This window comes from Fusarium oxysporum, chromosome II, assembly GCF_013085055.1.
Source record: "Fusarium oxysporum Fo47 chromosome II, complete sequence".
Lineage (NCBI taxonomy): Eukaryota > Fungi > Ascomycota > Sordariomycetes > Hypocreales > Nectriaceae > Fusarium > Fusarium oxysporum.
Window position 1 is genome coordinate 4,655,875 of NC_072841.1, and position 20,020 is coordinate 4,675,894.

The following is a 20,020-nucleotide window of genomic DNA, read 5'->3' on the forward strand; positions in this document are numbered from 1 at the left end:
GTTGGTTGGAACCCTCGATTTTTCTTTTCAGTTGGATGCAGTCCGAGTTGAACTCTGAATAGCTGCCAGCTGCTTCTTTTCTCAGATTGGGAATAACTGTCATCGACAAAGCACTTTCACTGTCGTGATGTCACCCAAAACCCCCCGTTCACGATATGCTGTTGCAGCGGTAGTCGCCCTGCTCAGCGTTATCGTCTATACCATCATGTCAAACGTTTCTCTTGCGGCTACCAGCATTGAGTTAGTCATGTCTTCTTCTCTTTGACACAGTTGCTTTTCTTGGTCGAACCCAATCACCGTCCGCTTGAATTAGCGCCACTCCCGATTCTTGTTTCCTCAAACGCTCACAGTCTTATAATATCCCGTTCGTCACTAAATTATCACGTGCTCTTACTTTATAAGCCCGGCTCTCTTCCTCTATCTCTTTGACTCCTCTCAGATTTCTATATATAAGTAGTTTGCTAACTTAACAAGTTCTATTTGGAGCCTCGTAGGCCTCAAACACTTCAAGATGTCACCAGAACCTTCAAAGTCGCATTTCCGCAAGATACAGAGCTTCAAAACGGACTATGCGCCTTGCACAATCACTCAATATGTGTCAGACCGTAGTGGAATGCAGGTTGTTGTCGCTGACCGCAAGGGTCCTAAGCTCAATGGCTACTTCACTTTAGCCACTGAGATCTTTGACGACTCTGGCGCTCCTCACACTCTTGAGCATCTCGTCTTTATGGGTTCCAAGAGCTACCAGTACAAGGGTCTTCTTGACAAGCTCTCTTCCCGTGCATACTCCCACACAAACGCCTGGACTGCTACCGACCATACGGCTTACACACTTGAAACCGCCGGTTGGGATGGTTTCGCCCAAGTTCTCCCTGTGTACCTCGAGCATGTTATCTTGCCTACCATTACGGATGAGAGTATCGTGACCGAGGTCTGGCACATCGACGGCGAAGGCAACGATGCTGGTGTTGTCTATTCTGAAATGCAAGCTGTGCAATTCCGCAGCTCTGAGCTCATGGATATCAAGGCCCGTCGTCTCCTCTATCCCGAAAACGTTGGATTCCGTTACGAGACTGGTGGTATGACTGATGCTCTTCGAGTTCTTGCCCCTGAACGTATCCGCCAGTTCCATCGGGACATGTACCAGCCCCGAAACCTTTGCTTGGTTCTTGTAGGTGAGGTCAACCAAGATGAGCTTATCCACATCCTCGAAGACTTTGAAGAGTCTATCAAGGATGACATTCCTTCTCTTGATACCCCTTTCAAGAGGTAAGTTGCATAATCATTAGTGAATTGTGCTTTGCTGACTAGTCACAGGCCTTGGATTGACTCCGCCCAACCCCCAAAGATTAACGAGACACAGATTGTGACCGTTGAGTTCCCAGAGGAAGACGAATCCGTTGGAGAGGTCCTCGTTGGTTTCTTCGGACCTAACTGCAACGACCTTATCCAATCATCTGCCCTTAATGTGCTTCTCACATACCTCTGTGGTTCTTCTGTCTCCATTCTTGAGAATGTCATGGTTGAAAAGGAGGAACTCGCCAGTTCGGTCTCTTACTGGACCGACCCTCGACCTGACATGGTCATTTGGCTGCAGCCCACAGGTGTTGCTACTGAGAAGCTTGAATTTGTCGAGAAGCGACTGTTTGAGCTTCTGAAGGAAGTTGCCTCGAAGCCTATCGACATGGATTACATGAGAGAGTGCATCCGTCGTGAGAGGCGTCAAGTCAAGTACCATGCTGAGACATCCGAGTCTTTCTACGCTACAAATATCATCACCGACTACCTCTTTGGCAAGCGAGATGGCTCGACACTTAAGGATCTGAAGGATTTGGAAGAGTACGATGTTTTGGAGAAGTGGACAGACCAGCAGTGGCGAGACTTCCTCAGCAAATGGATGGCTGACGCTCCTCACATCTCAATCCTCGGCAAGCCTTCCCATGAATTGGCCACCAAGATGAAGAAGGATGAAGAAGCTCGGATTGCCAAGCGCAAGGAGGATTTGGGTGCTGAAGGTCTGGAGAAGCTTGCCAAGCGTCTCGAAGATGCTAAGAAGAAGAATGATGAGCCCATTCCCGCCTCTGTCGTCGATCGCTGGAGTGTTCCTAGCACAGATTCTATCCACTTCATTGAGTCGGATACCGCTCGCTCAGGACATGCACGCGCAGTCGGTCTGGGTAGTGGCTCGGCACAGAAACTCATTGATGGTACAACTCAAGGCAAGCTTCCTCTTTTCATCCAATTTGAGGATGTTCCCACCAACTTTGTTCACATCACTATCCACATCGGCACTTCTCAAGTTCCCAATGAGCTAAAGCCCCTGATGCCAATCTTTAGCGACAACTTTTTCAACACACACATCATGCGTGATGGAAAGCAAGTCGGTTTTGAGCAAGTTGTCATGGAACTTGAGCGAGACACTATCAGCTACTCCCTCCACTCCGCTCGCTACATCAGCGATCCTGACGGAATAATGATCCAGTTCCAGGTTGAGCCTCAAAAGTATGCTGCAGCCGTTGAGTGGATTCGCACCATGATGTTTGACTCAATCTTTGATCCCCAGCGACTCAAAGCCAGCGTTACCAAGGCTTTGGCTGACATCCCTGAGTCAAAGCGTGATGGCAAATCTATGGCCAGCGAGGTCAACGCTGCTATTCATATGGAAAAGTCCTCACTGGCTGTTGCCAAGCGTGTGCTTGTTCGCGCAGTCTATCTGAAGAGACTCAAGAAGCTTCTCGAGAAGGAACCCGAGAAGGTTGTTGGTTGGTTCAACACCGTTCGAGACTCGCTCTTCACTTTCCAGAACCTCCGTTTCCTTGTCACAGCCAATCTAGAAACTCTTCCGGACCCCTTGACTACTTGGGACACACTCTCTAAGTCTCTGACGGTCGCTGAGAACATGGTCGAGATTCCTAAGCCTGTGAGCCTGCTCAACGATGAAGGTCGCAACCCTGGATCAGTTGGCGCTATCATTGTGCCCATGACTACTCTGGAGAGCTCCTACTCAGTCTCAACAGCCCAAGGCCTGGCCTCCTTCGACGATCCTCGTCTCGCCTCCATCATGGTTGCCATTGGATATCTCGAAGCTGCTGAAGGTCCTCTCTGGAACGCTGTTCGTGGTGCTGGATACGCTTACGGCGTCTACTTCTCTCGGGATATCAACTCTGGTATCATCTCATACCATGTCTACCGCTCACCCGATGCGTATAAGGCTATCAAGGCCTCTAAGGAGGCCATCAGCAAGATTGCAAAAGGTGAAGTTGATATTGATCGTCACTTGCTCGAGGGCACCATCAGCCAGATCGTTGTTATGTTCGCCGATGAACAATCCACCATGCCTAGCGCCGCCCAGCAGAACTTTGTCCAGGGTGTTGTCCGTGGTCTGCCTAAGGATTGGGGCAAGGAGGTTCTGCGACGCGTGCGAGCCGTTACCGAGGATGAGATCAAGAATGCTCTTCTTGAGACTGTCCTACCGTGCTTTGAGCCTGGCAAGAGCAATATCGTTGTCACTGCCGCCAAGATCATGCAAGAGGTTTGTTTCACTCCCTGTCTTTTCTGGTCATTACTAACAAATTCCAGGGTATGGAGACAGCGTTCAAGGACATGGGCTACAAGGTCCAGACTCACGAGCTTAGCTACTTCCACGATGATTACGGCCTGAAGCCCGAAGAAGGTGAAGAGGAAGAGTCATCTGAAGAAGATGAAGGGTTGGAAGGTTCTGAGGGATCCTACGATTCCGACGAGTCCTATGATGATTAGATGAACCAAATGAGTAAAATGTAGATGGCGCACAGGTAGACTCTGGGATCATAAAGAGCATATCGGTAGTAATGCCATGAATAGATAAGATTAAAAAAAAAACACTTGTATTGTACAGTTGAGTCTGGTTCTATACGTGTCTAAGGGTGGCCAAGTCCTTTCTAGATGACCAGCTCATACCGGCCATTTTCCTGTATCTAAAACACATTCCCAAGGAGACTAAGGAGCCCCTGTTCAGATGTAATCTAAATAGATAATCTTTTGCTGCATTTACAGCTCATCACGTCCACTGGCCTTGACAACACCCTCCTTCTCGTTGCCAATGGACTTATCAGTGACGCCGTCGGTGACACCCTCGGAGCCCTTCCAGCCAAGGGCCTTGAGGCGCTCAGACAGATGGGGGTGAGAGAAGTGGTAGCTGGCGTACATCCAATCGGCGTCCATGGTGCTAAGGTTCTGGATCTGGAGCTTGAGAAGAGAGCGAGCAAGCTGCTCGGGATAACCAAGCTGCTTAGCGAAGGCATCGGCCTGGAACTCGAACTTGCGGCTGACGATATGCATAAGCAGGTTGATGACGAGATCCATAGGAGCAAGAGCATCAGAGAAGAGGATGAAACCAATGATGATCGGGTGCTGCTTGAGGAAACCGAACGAGGAGTACAGAGAGTGGTTGTTGATGAAAACAGAGAAGAGGAGGAAGATGTAGAAAGTATGGGCCTGAATTTTTGTTAGCTTCAGTAATAATCTGATAGAATTCAAAAACTTACCTGAGAGATACCGAACAAGCTGGTCGTGTGACCAAGCTTCCAGTGGCCCAATTCGTGAGCAAGAACAGCAACAACCTCATCAGGCTCGCTCTTCTCGATGAGAGTATCGTAGATAACAATGTGCTTCTTCCAGGGGAGACCAAAGAAATAGGCGTTGGAGTGGGCGCTTCGCTTGCTTCCATCAATGACATAGAGCTCGTGGAGAGGGAACTTGAGGCTAGCGGCAAGAGCTTCAACCTTGGTCTTGAGCTCACCATCCTCAAGAGGAGACAGCTTGTTGAACAGAGGCAGGATAGCAACGGGGTAGATGGTGATCATGAAGACCTGAAGAGCAATGACGAAGAGCCACAGGTAGTAGAAGAACTGGTTACCAGTCTTCTGGATGATCTTGAGGAAACCTGCGAGGAAAGGAGGCGCGAGAACGAAGGTGAGAGCTTGGGTCTTGATGAGATCGGTGACAAAGAGCTTAGGCGTCTGCTTGTTGAAACCAAACTTCTCCTCAAGGACGAAAGTCTGATAAATCGAAGAAGGAAGACGAAGAAGCTGGCTAATAACGGCGAAAGTCAAGACGAATACGATAGTATGGCTGATCTCTCCAGTGAAGCGCGCAGGAGCCCACTTGAGAAGAAGATCACCAGTCCAGGACCACAGTTTAGGAAGGACATCGAAGTGCATGAAAGCGAGATTCTGAACCTGAGAGTAGAGACCGTTGATGATTTCAAACTTTGCCTTGGCGCGACCGTAGGCTTGAGACTTGTCGAACACTTCCTGGGAGACTTCCTTGGAGAGGACGGCGGGGGGGCTGGTTTTCTGGAGGACGCGATATTGACGGAGAGTGAGAAACGATTCGAAGAGGTATTGGCCTACGGAGAAGCCCATGATGAGCTTCTTCCATGGGAAGAGCGGTCGATCGAGGAAGCGCGCGAGGCGCTGTTGGAGTTAGCATCCATTGAAGTAATTGGAGGATTTAGTTGTGTTCAGGGCATGCTTGATATTAACGTACCTGAAGGAAATCCATGGTTGCGGTGCTGTTGATGAACCGAAAACCTGGGGTTGTAGTTGTAAGAGCGAAGCTAGGCTGCTTAATGCGCCCCTGTTGCGCGGCTTATCAAAGTGGGATAGATGATAGAGTAGATCTGGCCTAACGCACGTCGGCGGTGATATTTCCCGATGTCCCGATGTGGTAATACGACAGAATACGACACAAGAACAGAGCAACTGTAGTAATACAGCAGCAGATGTCATACTCTTGAATGTCATGAACGGAGTGATTCAACTGCCGTGGCGCGAATCATTTATATGTGCAATTGTTGCATACTTCACACATGTCTCACTTCAAAAGGTAGACATTCAAGTAGAGCGAGGCATGAATGCTCGAATAATCCACAAGCTACGACAATACATCTTACACGCAATAGCGAAGCAGCAACAACAAACAGCAACAAAAAAGCATCTCTAGCAAGTAGCCCAACCAGTAGCCAACTAACAAGATCCTTACTCTTTCGGTACGCGCGAAGCCATCATCACGCCCCCAAAAGCTACAACTCCCCAGTTCTGCGCCTGATACAAGATAGCCTGGACCATCAAGTTCACAGCGGAAAAGGGATTTTTCAGGTGAAAGCTGGGGAGTCTTTTCTTGACACTGGCTCCAGTTTGAGCCCCCTTCCGAGTGGCCTCCTAGTGCCCGTTTGTCGCCGCCGAAGGAACCGGCTGAGGGGGACGTTCAGGACCATAGGCCACTGGCGTTCCTTGCTCGTTGCCTTGTGGTTCCTCCTCTGTATCGTCGTCGAACTCGCTAAGTTCTTCCTCCTCGCCTTCCTCGTCGGAGTAGTCGCTTTCGTCTCCTTCGTTTCCTCCGTGACTATCGGAGTAACCGCTTTCGACGGTGTTGGACATTCCGGGTGGCACCCTACGCCCTTGTTGCTGCATTTGCTGGATAATGCTCATGAGCTTCTCGGTCTTCTTCTCGGCGGTTTCTGTCTTCTTCTTCCACTCCTGGCGCTCTTCGGCCATGCGGATGATGTTGGCAGCTGTCGCCTCCTTCTGTCGCTTCAGGGCTTCGTTCTCCTTCTCTAACCGCTTGCCCTTCTTCGACATATCCTCCATCTCTTTGCGGAATGATAGGAACAAATCGTTACTGTTGTTCAAGGTATCCTCCACCTGCTGTGCCATTAGTCAACATGCCGAACTATCTTATCCGAGTCCACCCACCTGCTTAAACTTATCAACGTAAACATTTAGCTGATTCCTCAGCTCAGTTTCTGTCTTGGTAAACGCCTGGACCTGCGCCTGTAGATGTCGCGCCTTCGTCGATTCCCCTTCTGCGTTCTTCTTCTCTCGTTCGTATCGCGCCATATGGTACTGCACTTCGAGTTCCTTGGTGCGCATTAATGAGTGGAAATGCAATTCTCGTAACTCGTATTGCTCGATGAACGATTTGAAGCGAATTCGGAACCTGTGAACAAAAGGTGAGCGGAGTTCTACGTAAAAGAATGGTTGGGACTGACAGCTCGTCGACTTCCATATCCACGACTTGTTTCTTCGGAGTATCTTTTTCTTCCTGATATCCATCGAGTTTTGTCAAGAGTGTAGCATACTTTTCGTCCCAGTGAGCGTTGTTCCGTTTCTGTGTCGTCTGAAGCTCCTTATTCTCATTCTGCAAATAGAGTTAGCCAACGCCTCTCCGTCAGCCCTCTCGCACAAACCTTCATCTTGTTATTATCCCGCTGGAGCTCGCGACATAACTTTTCCAGCTTCTCCTTAAGACCGACAGTCTTATTAAGCTCCGTGCGGCTTGCATCTCTCTCTTTTTGTAGGGTGTCCCCGCGCCGCTTGTTCTTCTGATTTTCACGCTCCAATCGTCGCATATCAGCCAACAGTTCACTAGACCGCTTGGTGAGGTGGTCGATTTTCTGCATGTTGTCCATCTTGGATACCTGCTGAAGGAGATCCCGATTCGCTCTCTTCACTTCACGTTCTGTACCATCCACGTATCAGTATCGTTCCGAATCCATGGGAGGCTGCCGCTTGCAGACGACGAGGGCGAGACGCACCAATCTCCAGCTCTTGCTCCTTATCTCCCGCGGCATCCTGCTCCAGCTGGGATATCCGCGCATGGAGCAGACGCGATGCCTCGTTGTTATCCATTCCTTTCTTTCCTTTGCCTTTCTTGGTAGGTGAATGAGCGTGTCCGTCATGCCCGTTGGCTACAGGAGCATCCACCTGGCTGGCAGGCATCGCCGTCGAAGCTACGATGGGCCAAGGTAGCGACGGCAATCGTTCAGGCGGGGGTCACGAGGTCAGGAAAGGCCGGGGGCATCGAAGCGGGATGTATCGTCGTTAATCGTGGGTGGGATGTTCGTCGCCAGATGAGGGGTTGAAGTTGTGGTAACGAGAAAATGATACTCAAAACACTATTCGGTATCGGCTAAGATGCGAGAAGATGCTGTTAGTCGGCTTCACGCATGAATTGTCAAGCCAAGCACTCGCAGCGAAGAGGCACGTTGAGTGGTTGAGGAGGGAATATCTTCGCACCAAGATTGGCTTTGTCCGTATGATGATAGCAATCGACACCAACGCTGAGTAACGGCAACAGTACGACCTATATGAATTCTGGAAGGACACAACGTTGGAGTCAGGGTTCGTTGGGCATCGAATAATACAGTCGCTAACGTGTGACAAGATGGAGGGCTCATGGAGGTTTGAGATGGATAGGTTTTGCCATGGACCTTTGTGGTGATTATGTTGATAATTGCTAAGTCGCTAACAGATTCTGGTGGGCATCTCGAGCCGCTCAGTTAGTGCTTCAATGGACACTAATGCGGCTTTGGAGGCTTTGGCGCTATCCCACAGTGGCCTCTTACTGAGTAGTGTCCACTGGCCACCCACAATTACGGCATGTCCTTGGCACTGACGTGGGCTGGGACCCGGCCACTCCATGAGGAAACTGCTGGGGTTACAAAGCAGACCCTTTCACTTTTTCGGGGCGAATCGTTCCGGCGTCATTACATACATCGAAATCTCCGGTGACTGTTTAACGACAATTTTAACTCTTTCATATAGTTTCGCATATCCGACTGTACACTATTTCCTTGATTTTACTGTATTATTAATTCTCTTATTGTTTCTTATACGTCTCTGCTACAATGCTTCGTAACGCCGCCGCCGGCGCTCGAAAGGCCGTCACGGAGCTTTCACAATTTCCCAAACCCGGCGAGAAGCTTCATGGCTTCACCCTTGTTCGATCCAAGCACGTTCCTGAGCTTGAGTTGACGGCTCTTCACCTTCAGCATGACAAGACAGGAGCCGATTATCTGCACATTGCCCGCGACGACAGCAACAATGTCTTTTCGATCGGTTTCAAGACGAACCCTCCGGATGATACTGGTATTCCTCACATTCTAGAGCATACGACACTATGCGGTAGCGAAAAGTACGACTCGTCTTGATATAGACATGGAAGCAGAGAATGCTGACTGTCTATAGATATCCCATTCGTGACCCTTTCTTTAAGATGCTTCCGCGAACACTATCGAACTTTATGAACGCGTTCACGGCATCAGACCATACTTTCTACCCCTTTGCGACAACCAACGCGCAGGACTTCAAGAACCTTATGTCTGTGTACCTTGACTCAACATTGCACCCACTGCTTAAGAAGTCCGACTTTACCCAGGAGGGTTGGCGAATTGGTCCTGAGAACCCACTTGCTGAGGATGAGGCGAGCAAGAAATTGGTATTCAAGGGTGTCGTTTACAACGAAATGAAGGGTCAGATGTCGGATGCTGGATATCTTTACTACATTCGCTTCCATGACCATATCTTCCCCGATATCAACAACTCGGGTGGCGACCCCCAGAAGATCACAGACTTGACATACGGGCAACTGCGAAAGTTCCACGCCGAGCACTACCACCCCAGCAACGCCAAGGTCTTCACCTACGGTGATATGCCCTTGGTTGACCACTTGCAGCAGGTCGATGCTCAGCTCCAGGCTTTCGAGAAGATCCAGGGTGACAAGCAAATTCACGAACCCGTAACACTGAGCGGCCCCAAGGAAGTTACTCTGTACGGACCACTTGATCCTCTTGTCGACCCTGATCGTCAGTACAAGACCTCTGTGTCATGGATCATGGGTGACACCACAGATGTGCTGGAGTCTTTCTCTCTGGCACTTCTATCAACCCTCTTGATGGATGGTTATGGTTCTCCTCTGTACCGAGGTCTTGTTGAGGCTGGCATGGGCGCTGATTGGAGCCCCAACGCTGGATATGACAGCTCTGCTAAGAAGGGAATTTTCTCTATTGGTCTCACCGGTGTTCAGGAGGCAGACGTTCCTAAGCTCAAGGAGAAGGTTCAACAGATCTTGAGGGACGTCCGAGAGAAGGGCTTTGACAAAACCAAGATCGACGGATCCCTCCACCAGCTTGAGTTATCGCTCAAGCATAAGACTGCCAACTTTGGATTTTCTATGCTGAACCGTCTCAAGCCCAAGTGGTTCAACGGTGTGGACCCCTTTGACTCGTTGGCCTGGAACGACACCATCAATGGTTTCCAAACCAAGATGGCCGAGGGTAACTACCTGGAGGGTCTCATCGATAAGTATTTGCTCAACGATAACACTTTGACGTTCACAATGGCCCCTTCAACCACCTACGGTGAGGATCTTGTCAAGGAGGAACAGGAGCGACTTTCTACCAGAATCCAGGCAGCTATCAAGGAGGCTGGCAGTGAAGAGAACGCCCGCAAGCATTTCGAGAAGCAAGAGCAGGAGTTGCTGGTCGAACAAAACAAGACCAACACCGAGGACCTCGGCTGTCTGCCCACTGTCCACGTCAAGGATATTCCCCGAAGCAAGGAGCCTGTGGTTGTGCGAGACGAGAATGCCAACGGCACCAAGATCCAGTGGCACGAGGCTCCTACGAACGGCTTGACATACTTCCGTGCTATCAACACATTGGAGAACTTGCCTGATGAGCTTCGCGAGCTGGTCCCTCTGTTCACTGACAGCATCATGCGTCTTGGTACTAAGGACCTGAACATGGAGCAGCTTGAAGACCTGATCAAGCTCAAGACTGGTGGCGTTTCAGTTGGTTACCACTGCACACCATCTCCCACCGATTTCCACGCAGCTAGTGAAGGCCTCATCTTCACCGGTATGGCCCTAGATCGCAACGTTCCTGTCATGTTCGATATCATCCAGAAGCTCGTTTTGGGAACCGATTTCGACAGCCCCGAGGCAGCCCTCAGAATTCGACAGCTGCTTCAGGCATCTGCTGACGGTGTTGTGAACGATATTGCATCCACTGGACATCGATTCGCGATGGGTAGTGCTGAGTCTGGTCTTACCCGTTCCTCGTGGCTGCGACAGCAAGTTTCCGGCCTCTCTCAAGTGCAGCTGGTGACTTCTTTAGCTAGCCGACCTGAGACGGACAAGCTTGAAGATGTTATCTCCAAGCTGAAGCAGATTCAGAGCATTGCACTTGCAGGTGGAAACCTGCGTACAGCAATTACCTGCGGCCCAGAGAGTGTTGCAGAGAATGGTGCTTCCCTGCAGAAGTTTGTGGGCAACCTCTCCCGCGATCCTCTCGACCTGAAGAACCCCTCTCCCCGCCAGCTTCCCAAGGATAGCAAGACGTTTTATCCTCTTCCTTACCAAGTTTACTATGGTGGATTGTCAGTACCAACCACATCGTACACAGCAGCGGAGGGTGCACCTCTCCAGATCCTGTCACAGCTTCTTACACATAAGCATCTGCATCACGAAATCCGTGAGAAGGGTGGCGCATATGGTGGAGGTGCTTACTCTCGACCTCTTGACGGCCTCTTTGGTTTCTACTCTTACCGTGACCCTAACCCTCAAAACACACTGAGCATCATGCGCGGTGCTGGGCAATGGGCCGTCGATAAGAAGTGGTCGGACCGTGACCTTGAGGAGGCCAAGATCTCTGTGTTCCAGGGAGTTGATGCCCCCAAATCTGTGAACCAGGAGGGTATGGGCCGATTCCTCTCAGGAATCACTGAGGAGATGAAGCAGAAGAAGCGTGAAGAGCTTCTTGACGTTACCAAGGACCAAGTGCGCGAAGTGGCGCAGCGTTACCTCGTTGACGGACTGGCCAAGGGCGAAGGCAGAGTCGCCTTCCTTGGAGAGAAGCAGTCCTGGGTTGATGGCGAATGGAAGATCCGCGAAATGGATGTCAAGGGCGCCGAGTAAGGCCAAAAGAAAACGATTACGAAGCTAATAACGACCTAGAGTTGGAAGCATCAGCATGCTAGAGGTTTGGATGAGCAATGAGCAGCTGGAGTTACAGCTGTATGATGGCGTGTACGATGAAGTGTAAATTACACAGATGAACAAAGCATAAATGACCCTCCTCACATTGCATCGCAGCGGAACTTTTCACCCTATGTGAACACGAGGGATTTTTTGCCTCGTTACGCGTTCAGATACGATACATCTCTTTACCTATGCAATGGTACAGAGACCACAGAGCAACGCAAGAGCAGATACAGCCCTTCTTTTTCTTTTCTGTCTATCTTGATTTCTGGAAGCTACTTTCACCTTGGCATCTGTTGTGGAAACCCTCGAGGCTGCGGAGCGAAAGCACCAAGCACGAGGAGTTCTATGATTGGAGACTGGGGAGATTGTGGAAGAAGGGAGTCGGTGTGATGGATGAAGAGAGGTGGTAGCTCGTTCTATCAGAGCCGGAGTCCTTGAGCGATGGATTTACTGGACTAAAGAGCAGAGTACATGCATGTGATGTGTTACAGAGTGACCAACGTTGACATGCTGTATGACTGTTACAGATGCTCGGACGGAAGAACATGCCGATTCGTCTATTCGTATGCGATAAATACTAGAGAGGCATTAAAAAGGCTTTGTTGACGGTGTCCTTTTGATGGAGAATATGACGATGGGAAGTGATAGCCAGGGGTTGGTCAATGGTGCCTGACCGCGGAATAAGCTCCAGCCTTACGCGGTTCGTGGTATTGTGATTTGTTTATTTACTGAGGGAATTATTGGGTCTTTATGCTAAATACCAAGGAAAGGACATGACGCTTACAGGCCAGACTCTTGACTGTGACTCTGTCGGTCAAGAAAACCTTTGAAAAGACCCGGAACGTAACGGGCTTCTATACTGGGAAATGCACATGCACGGACTGCATGTATCGGTACATATTTTTGCATTTTTTCCAAGGTGTGGTGTCTTGTTCCCGAGACTCTGGAAGTGTCTGAGACCAATGGGATATTCTACCGCTGCTGGGGCTTTTGGGTTTAGCGCGGGGTTCTTGTTTCTTAGGCCTGTAGCTAGAATCGAGATGGTTCATCCACCGCCAGTTACAGTTGGCGATTACTTACGAGGTCAGGCCACGAATTGTGACTGTAATTGTGACGAATTTTCAACATTGGTTGTTGAGAGGAATATATACAGAGTTTAGGTATTTTATACAACAATAATTAGGCGCCAGTTCATCTACTGCGCCACCGAATTCTCAAAGTCCCCTGTAAGTACACGGTACGTACAGAGTTTACTGCCCCTCTCGTCAACGTCACAGTGGAGGGTAAAAATTTCTCTCTCCATTCTTTCTTGGACCTGGACCTGGACCTGGGGACCTGGAATTCTTTGGACCTGCAAATGCAATTAGAACCTGCAACGGAAACGCGACCTCCACAATTTTCTTCGAATCAGCAGAGCCCAAACTAAACTCATCGACCTCTTTTTTCTATCTTGGGCCAAGACTAGAGCCGACCAGATAAAAAGGTGGCCCCCCCATCTCCCCATCCACTTTCTCTCCTCTTCGACAACTTGTCACGTTTCATCACGACAATTTTTATACTCTTCAACTGCTCCAACGTGCACCCGTTGATACGCAACCGTTATCAACAAAACCTAGCAACTTTGAGCACTTGAAAACTGCTCAAACTCGTCACCAAACTCGACCCGCCTTTGGTCTATTAAAGGCACCGCCTTCACCACGGCTCCTCCGGCCGTGAGCTTCGTCAGTGACAAAGATTTCAGCCTCTGCAAGCCCTCTCACATCATCAACGCGATCCCCCCTCCCGCTGCTATTGCTGCTCGACGATAAGCTCCTCGATCTCTCCGTCTTGCACGACTCTCGATCCGACTACACTCCCCCGTCGTTCTTCGACACCCGTCAGCTGCCGCATAGGAGGTTTACAGAGGTTCTTCCTCTTGCCGAGGAAGAGTCGAGGAGGCCTCGCCAGTCCACTGAGGGATCAGTCTGCTACCGCTCTCGACCGCCCTAACACCAGCTGAACCCGTACGTTCAAGCTTCACTCTACTACATATACTTTTCTATAAAGTATCGTCTTTCTAGTCCACGGACTTAATCCCTCTTTCAACTTCCCAAAGAACCCCCGCAACTGTTTGGGATATGGTTATGGCAACGGCTGTCCTCGACACCTACAATCATAATGTCAATCACCCTCATATCGCATTAAAGAAACCCCTGCTTCAGGAACCTCTTGAGCAATATGGCGTGATTACTCCAAAGCAACTCATCGGTCAGGCTCTCCACCAGCGCGTGGAGGCCATTGACCATGAGATGTGTGAGCCTGGCGACGAAGATACTTTCTTCGTTGCTGACCTCGGAGAGGTCTACCGCCAGCATCTTCGCTGGAAGAAGAATCTCCCTCGGGTCCGGCCCTTCTATGGTGAGTACAAATCTCGACAATATGCTGTGATACACACTAACAAACACCAGCCGTCAAGTGCAACCCCGATCCTCAGATCATCAAGCTTCTATCTGAGCTCGGAACCGGCTTCGATTGTGCCTCCAAGACCGAGATTGAGCAGGTCCTGTCCGCAGGACTTAGCCCCGACCGCATCATCTACGCCCAACCCTGCAAGACTAACTCGTATGTCCGATACGTCAAGTCTGTGGGCGTCAAACAGATGACTTTTGACAATGCCGATGAGCTCTACAAGATCGCCAAGCTCTATCCAGGAGCTGAGCTCTTCCTCCGCATCATGACCGACGACAGCGAGTCTCTGTGCCGCTTCAGCATGAAGTTCGGTGCCGCCATGGACACCACTGAGGGTCTTCTCGCCCTGGCCAAGGATCTTGGTCTCAACGTTGTTGGCGTCAGCTTCCACGTTGGATCTGGTGCCTCTGATCCTCTTGCCTTCTACAAGGCCGTGCGCGACGCCCACACCGTCTTCCAGCTGGCCCACGAGTTCGGGTTCAACATGCGCACCCTCGACGTTGGTGGTGGCTTCAGCGGCGATACCTTCGAGACCATGGCTGCTGTCCTCGGCGACGCCCTCGACGAGTTCTTCCCTCCTCACAGCAACATCGAGATCATCGCCGAGCCAGGTCGATACTATGTTGCCACCGCCTTCACCATCGCCTGCAACATCATCGCTCGCCGAACTGTTGAGGACCCCACTCTCGATGGCAAGGGCTACATGCTCTACGTCAACGATGGCGTTTACGGCAACTTCTCAAACATCATGTTTGACCACCAGCAGCCTATCGCCAAGGTTCTCCGCGCCTCCGGTAAGACCCTCTTCGAGACCACCGCTGCCCATCCCACTCCCGAGGGCGAGGGCTTCGAGTATTCCGTCTGGGGTCCTACCTGCGATGGCATCGACCGCATCACTGAGAGCACTCGCTTCGACTCCATTCTCGATGTCGGTGACTGGCTGTACTTCGAGGACATGGGTGCCTACACAAAGTGCTCTGCCACTCAGTTCAACGGCTTCTCCAACGCCCACGACGTTATCTACGTCTGCAGCGAGCCTGGTGCCAAGGCCCTTCTTGGTCTGTGATTCCAATCACTTCTTGCACCTTAATGGCTAGCGAAACCATTTCTTTCGTGTTCTCTTTGGAGAATCTTTTTGTTCGTATGTTTTGAATCTCATCATGGGCCGATGAAAATAGAAACACAAAAGTTGACAGTCAATATTTGAAAACGAGAAAAGAGCTAGATAGACGGATATTAGATCATAATTAATTTCTGAACTGTCAATCTCAGACACCTCTGTAATCTCTTGCGAGACATGTTGTACCACGGCACCTGCATTTATTACAAATCACGGGGTCACACAGGTCTTCTCAGATACTTTAATTCGTTCATTAAATTTATACATGTTTGAATCTCCGAGTGCCAAAATCAAATCGTTCTAAGGAACAAGGCATCTTTACTGATGTCAACTCCAAACTCCATGCGTACACCCTGCATGTCTGGTGGCCAATGCCACATGCTGTACATATTCATGTCCCCGTATTTCCAGTTTTCATAAAGACCAATTAGTTTTTATGAAGGTCTTTGCTCTTTGCTCTGTGCCGTTGTCCCAGTTCGTCTATGAACCACGGAAGAGGAATTGCATGTCCTGGGGGGTGAGCGATTCCATGGCCTTGGTGTCCGAGTTGACAGTGGAGTGAATCATATTAGTCTTCTTCTCCTGAATCAACACCATTCGACTTTCAACAGAATCCTCGATACACAGTCGCGTGATAGTGCAGGGTCGAGTTTGTCCAATGCGATGGCATCGGTCAGCGGACTGCCACTCAGCGGCTGGATTCCACCATCTATGTAATTGTTAGCAGCTACTCAGATAACAATGTTCGTTTCAGACACTTACGGGTCAACAATGAATACTCGAGAGGCTTCGGTGAGGTTCAGTGCCACACCACCAGCCTTGAGAGAAACCAGGAAGCATTCAACGTCCACGTTGTTCATGAAATGCTCGATCGAGGCCTGTCGTTGGGCAGGTGTCATGCTACCATCGAGCATGACTGTAGTGATACCAGCCCGACGGAGACGCCACTCGATGAGCTGCAGCATGGTAGTAAACTGAGAGAAGATGATCGACTTGTGTGAGGCGTTGTCAGAGCGAAGTTTGTGTAGCTCATGGACTAGAAGTTCAATTTTGGAAGAGGAGGTCCAGTTCTCCATCTTGATTCGGTTGATGATGGAGTTTTTCTTGACGAGATTCTCATCTTGCTCAATCTCTGGCTGTTCCAGATCGATCGAGAGGGGGATGTGACAACGGGGGCAATCAGGTTCATCAGTAGAGCGGACGTAGCTACCGACACAGGCTCTGCAAAAGTCATGCTTACACCTGCTACGGATTGTGTCTTCGGCAGGCTCATCGCAGATGCAACAAACGAGCACGTTTTGCCCTCCTTCAGCGTTCTTCTTCAGAATGAGATCAGGGTGGTCAGCAACTTGTCGCATCTGCATAATGAGGCCAAAAATGTTGGCATAATTGTTCAAGAGAACACCCTGAGCGACATACGTATCAAACTTGCGCTGGCCGTTCGTCATGATACTATTCGCGAAGTCGTTCTCCTCTTCTCCGAAAAACTGTCGGTCAACATAAACCTCCTTGACTGGAAGTTCCATAGAGTTGGTGTGGTCTTTCTTTAGACGGCGCAGCATGATGCGATCTGTCATCAAACGCAGTCTTTCAAAAGCCGTTGCGCCTGCGCCTGCATTCCCATATTTCTGAATAGGGTTCAATAGCTCTTGGTTGAACAGAGAAACATGTTGCACTCCCGGATGCTTGCACCCAGTGCAACGACTGTGCTCGTCCATCGACCATTCAAGCGTGGAGCACGGACACTGCTTGCAGAGATACGACGCGAAGGTGTCGACTTGTAGGAAACGAACCAGAGAGAAGAACTCTCCGATGCGGTTCTGCAGAGGCGTGCCCGTCAGACACCACCGGTAGGTAGTCTTGAGAGCAAAGCATGCTTTGGCTGTCATGGTGGTGCGTGTTTTGATACAGTGTGCTTCGTCCAGAATAACCCGATGGAAATCGATCGCATGAATAGCACTCTTCTCCTTGTATATGCCATCCTTGCGCTTGAAACCCTTTTCCTGCTTGCGATAGACTGACTCGAGACTGTTGTACGACATCATGATAACGTCGAATTTCTTGAGTTCCTTCACGGTGATCCCCTTGGTCTTCTGGTTTGTTCCATGGAAAACAAATGTGTTCAAGGCACCATCGGTGTAAGACTTGATCTCTTGTTGCCATTGCATGAGCGCAACTGGAGGCACGAGAACCAGCGACGGCTGTTTCGCGGGATAATCGGACATAATCAGAGACACGGCCTGAATTGTCTTGCCTAATCCCATCTCATCACCGAGTAAGCCACCTTCGTATTTTGCCTTCTCCATCTCCATCATCCAAGCAAGACCTTCAAGTTGGAATGGCTTGAGTTGGCGTGAAATTCTTTCCGGTTGTGTAGCCTTCCCAGCCTTGATCACTGGCTCCTTTTTAATCCTGTCCCACATGCCTATGATCTCAGGGTGGTTTTTCTCCAAACGCTCTCGTTCTCTAATGGCACGTCTGCTCACACCCTGGTTCCTGAAAGCCCTTCGGTTGTTGGCGATAGTCGCGAGATGGTCTCTGTTATCGGCGTCATCTGCATCAGCATCGCTACTACTCAAGTCGATGTAGCCGTCATTGTTATCAGTTGCGAAGTCTGTAGACTCAGCATCACCTAAAGCGCTTTCCAATGCATCGAGCTCATCACCAGACGGGCCGTCAGCTTGCGCGGCTTTCCTTGCGGAGTGGGCAAAAGTCGCAGCAGGTGCCTTGACACGGGGTACGGTGCGTGCCATGGGACGTGCTGGCCGCTTTCCGGCCGCTTTTCTCGACATAGCCATTGGAACGTCTTCGTCATCACTGGAGATGTATCGAGCTGCTTCCTTGTCGCTAGCGTCATCATCGGCAAAGGATTCATCCTCGTATGAGCTCAATGAGGAGCCGCTGTCCAGGTCAAGCCCTTGGGCTATCTCCGCATCCATGTCAATTTCCTCGTCATCTGAGTCGGCGATGACTTTAGGCTTTTTCGCTGGGCGACCACGCTTAGCGGTAGAGTCAGTCAGGGTCGATGCTCGTTCTCGCTTGACAGAAGCCTGAGCGGGAGTGTTGAAACTACCGGAGAGCGAAGGTCTGGTGCTTCTTCGTAAGGGAAGTGATGATGATGCGGCACTGGATGCTTGCTTGAGTTCTTCATCCTGGAGGCGACGAGCTACTTGAGCGTTTCGATAATTGTCAAAATCTTCGTCGTCCGAGTCTTCAATCACCATCCGGCCTTTGGCCCTCGAGTTCATAGAATATGCGCTCTTGTGCAGACCTCTCTCGCGGTCAACGGGGCGAGAGGTAGAAGGAGCAGGAAGTTGAACTTCGAAGATAGTTGATTTACCATGATCGACTGCTGCCGGGGTTGGCACTTTGCTAGACGCAGGAGTTGAATAATCGCTCCCTGTATCTGGGTCTAGTGGCGTGGGAACTGATGATACAGACTCGCTCTCAATGATGGGTGCTTTGCTTGGGCGGCCACGTCGTTTAGTGGGAAGTGCGATGTCAGAAGTAGGAAATTGAGACAGAGGTGATGCCTCGACTTCGGGGATACTCTTCTTAGGTCTTCCTCTTGGGCGTGACCCAAAGGGAGCATCTTGCTGAATATCTACAGCTGGGGTGGGAGTTGGTATAGACGAGGCAGCCTGACTTCTAGTCCTGGCTGAGCGGGTCATTCGATTAGAAGCAGTAGATGTATCTCTAGAAGCTAGAATTTTTTAGTGAGAAATAATAACCATTTATGAACATCAGACTTACCATCTGCTGCAGTGATGGGCGTACCCCGGGTGGAAGGGCGACCTCGAGGCATGATGTCAGTTGGTCCAAGAGGATGTTCTGCTGATTAGGATACGATGTGCGATGGGACAGCTTGTCGCCCTCCAAATGGGACTTTTAATTGCACAGCTGCACGATTAAGGACAAAGATTAAAAGTCTTTGATGGTGTTTTCTTTCAGGAAATTGAGATCAAACGATGGGAGCCTGGTGGAAGGCAAAGGGCGGCAATTGAACCCCTGTCTGTTGGCAGCTCACTAATGCACAGCCGTGAATGCAGTGCTGGGCAGTGACCGTGAATAGATACAAATTGATTGACTGCGGGCAACAACAAAAGAACAATCACACAAACAAACGACTGACATTGACAGAATTTGTTCAATGAGATGAGAAAGACTCCAAGCGGATGAACAATGAAAGCGTGAGGATGAAGGGAAAAAGTCAGATAGAAGTTAAAGGCAAATCGCCACCAGCTCCTTTTTTCGGGGCGTTGCTTCCCGTTTGATACCCCAATTCACGATTCACAGTGTCAGAAAGAGCACCCCGCTACGCGCAGGCACGTGTCAGGGGCCAGGGGGTCTTGATTGTCGATCTGATTGGGGTGCATCGTTCCTGGCAGGATCGGGGACAGAAAACATTGGCCAATCTCACTTACAAGAACCGTTCGCCATAAGTTGCATCATAGATTAAGAGTTCATTTATAGCTCATTATATAGCAAAACTCATACTGGTAGAAGCCTTGCTAAGTCTAGTATTAGCATCTACATTTTGATATCCCAGTATGTTCTGAAACCCCGCAGTATCTCATATTGCAAACGGCAGTAGATTGTCGCTGCCGTTCAATTTTGGACCCTGATGCTGAGATCTTGGATTTGCCA

At 50.0% G+C, this 20,020-nt stretch overlaps 6 protein-coding genes across 6 annotated transcripts; 3 read left to right on the forward strand and 3 right to left on the reverse strand.

Moving 5' to 3' along the window:
• Positions 1-471: 471 nt before the first annotated feature.
• FOBCDRAFT_289102 (Metalloenzyme, LuxS/M16 peptidase-like protein) lies at positions 472-3,835 on the forward strand. The gene is made up of 3 exons (XM_031174679.3): positions 472-1,269; positions 1,318-3,532; positions 3,580-3,835. Exons 1-3 carry the CDS (start codon positions 512-514, stop codon positions 3,757-3,759), a joined length of 3,153 nt encoding a protein of 1,050 aa, XP_031051464.3. The 5' UTR covers positions 472-511; the 3' UTR covers positions 3,760-3,835.
• A 14-nt stretch (positions 3,836-3,849) lies between these two features.
• Positions 3,850-5,645, reverse strand: FOBCDRAFT_216195 (peptidase family M48-domain-containing protein). Its single transcript, XM_031174683.3, has 3 exons — positions 5,530-5,645; positions 4,527-5,456; positions 3,850-4,476 (listed from the first exon to the last, which is right to left on the reverse strand). The coding sequence occupies exons 1-3, from the start codon at positions 5,542-5,544 to the stop codon at positions 4,030-4,032; spliced, it is 1,392 nt and encodes a 463-aa protein (XP_031051468.1). The 5' UTR covers positions 5,545-5,645; the 3' UTR covers positions 3,850-4,029.
• Positions 5,646-6,203: 558 nt separating this feature from the next.
• FOBCDRAFT_269949 (myosin-like coiled-coil protein-domain-containing protein) lies at positions 6,204-7,763 on the reverse strand (the record flags this gene model as incomplete). The annotated part of the gene is made up of 5 exons (XM_059611434.1): positions 6,204-6,686; positions 6,738-6,981; positions 7,034-7,182; positions 7,232-7,503; positions 7,580-7,763. The coding sequence occupies 5 exons, from the start codon at positions 7,761-7,763 to the stop codon at positions 6,204-6,206; spliced, it is 1,332 nt and encodes a 443-aa protein (XP_059464240.1).
• Positions 7,764-8,526: 763 nt separating this feature from the next.
• On the forward strand, positions 8,527-11,866 carry FOBCDRAFT_316216 (Metalloenzyme, LuxS/M16 peptidase-like protein; the record flags this gene model as incomplete). Its single annotated transcript, XM_031174689.3, has 3 exons — positions 8,527-8,958; positions 9,012-11,735; positions 11,779-11,866. The coding sequence occupies exons 1-3, from the start codon at positions 8,672-8,674 to the stop codon at positions 11,864-11,866; spliced, it is 3,099 nt and encodes a 1,032-aa protein (XP_031051474.3). The 5' UTR covers positions 8,527-8,671.
• Positions 11,867-13,722: 1,856 nt separating this feature from the next.
• Positions 13,723-15,640, forward strand: FOBCDRAFT_18629 (pyridoxal-dependent decarboxylase). Its single transcript, XM_031174690.3, has 2 exons — positions 13,723-14,202; positions 14,253-15,640. Exons 1-2 carry the CDS (start codon positions 13,923-13,925, stop codon positions 15,317-15,319), a joined length of 1,347 nt encoding a protein of 448 aa, XP_031051475.1. The 5' UTR covers positions 13,723-13,922; the 3' UTR covers positions 15,320-15,640.
• On the reverse strand, positions 15,587-19,288 carry FOBCDRAFT_18633 (SNF2 family N-terminal domain-containing protein). The gene is made up of 3 exons (XM_031174691.3): positions 19,127-19,288; positions 16,136-19,076; positions 15,587-16,082 (listed from the first exon to the last, which is right to left on the reverse strand). The coding sequence occupies exons 1-3, from the start codon at positions 19,176-19,178 to the stop codon at positions 15,854-15,856; spliced, it is 3,222 nt and encodes a 1,073-aa protein (XP_031051476.2). The 5' UTR covers positions 19,179-19,288; the 3' UTR covers positions 15,587-15,853.
• Positions 19,289-20,020: the final 732 nt, after the last annotated feature.

Coding starts and splice junctions, on each gene's coding strand:
- FOBCDRAFT_18633 (XM_031174691.3), bottom strand. CDS start 19,178: ATGCCTCGAGGTCGCCCTTCCACCCGGGGTACGCCCATCACTGCAGCA. Junction 19,077..19,126: donor GCCCATCACTGCAGCAGATG/GTAAGTCTGATG, acceptor AAAAAATTCTAG/CTTCTAGAGATACATCTACT. Junction 16,083..16,135: donor CGAGTATTCATTGTTGACCC/GTAAGTGTCTGA, acceptor ACAATTACATAG/ATGGTGGAATCCAGCCGCTG.
- FOBCDRAFT_18629 (XM_031174690.3), top strand. CDS start 13,923: ATGGTTATGGCAACGGCTGTCCTCGACACCTACAATCATAATGTCAAT. Junction 14,203..14,252: donor TCGGGTCCGGCCCTTCTATG/GTGAGTACAAAT, acceptor AACAAACACCAG/CCGTCAAGTGCAACCCCGAT.
- FOBCDRAFT_289102 (XM_031174679.3), top strand. CDS start 512: ATGTCACCAGAACCTTCAAAGTCGCATTTCCGCAAGATACAGAGCTTC. Junction 1,270..1,317: donor CTTGATACCCCTTTCAAGAG/GTAAGTTGCATA, acceptor GACTAGTCACAG/GCCTTGGATTGACTCCGCCC. Junction 3,533..3,579: donor CCGCCAAGATCATGCAAGAG/GTTTGTTTCACT, acceptor AACAAATTCCAG/GGTATGGAGACAGCGTTCAA.
- FOBCDRAFT_216195 (XM_031174683.3), bottom strand. Junction 4,477..4,526: donor GCTTGTTCGGTATCTCTCAG/GTAAGTTTTTGA, acceptor ACAAAAATTCAG/GCCCATACTTTCTACATCTT.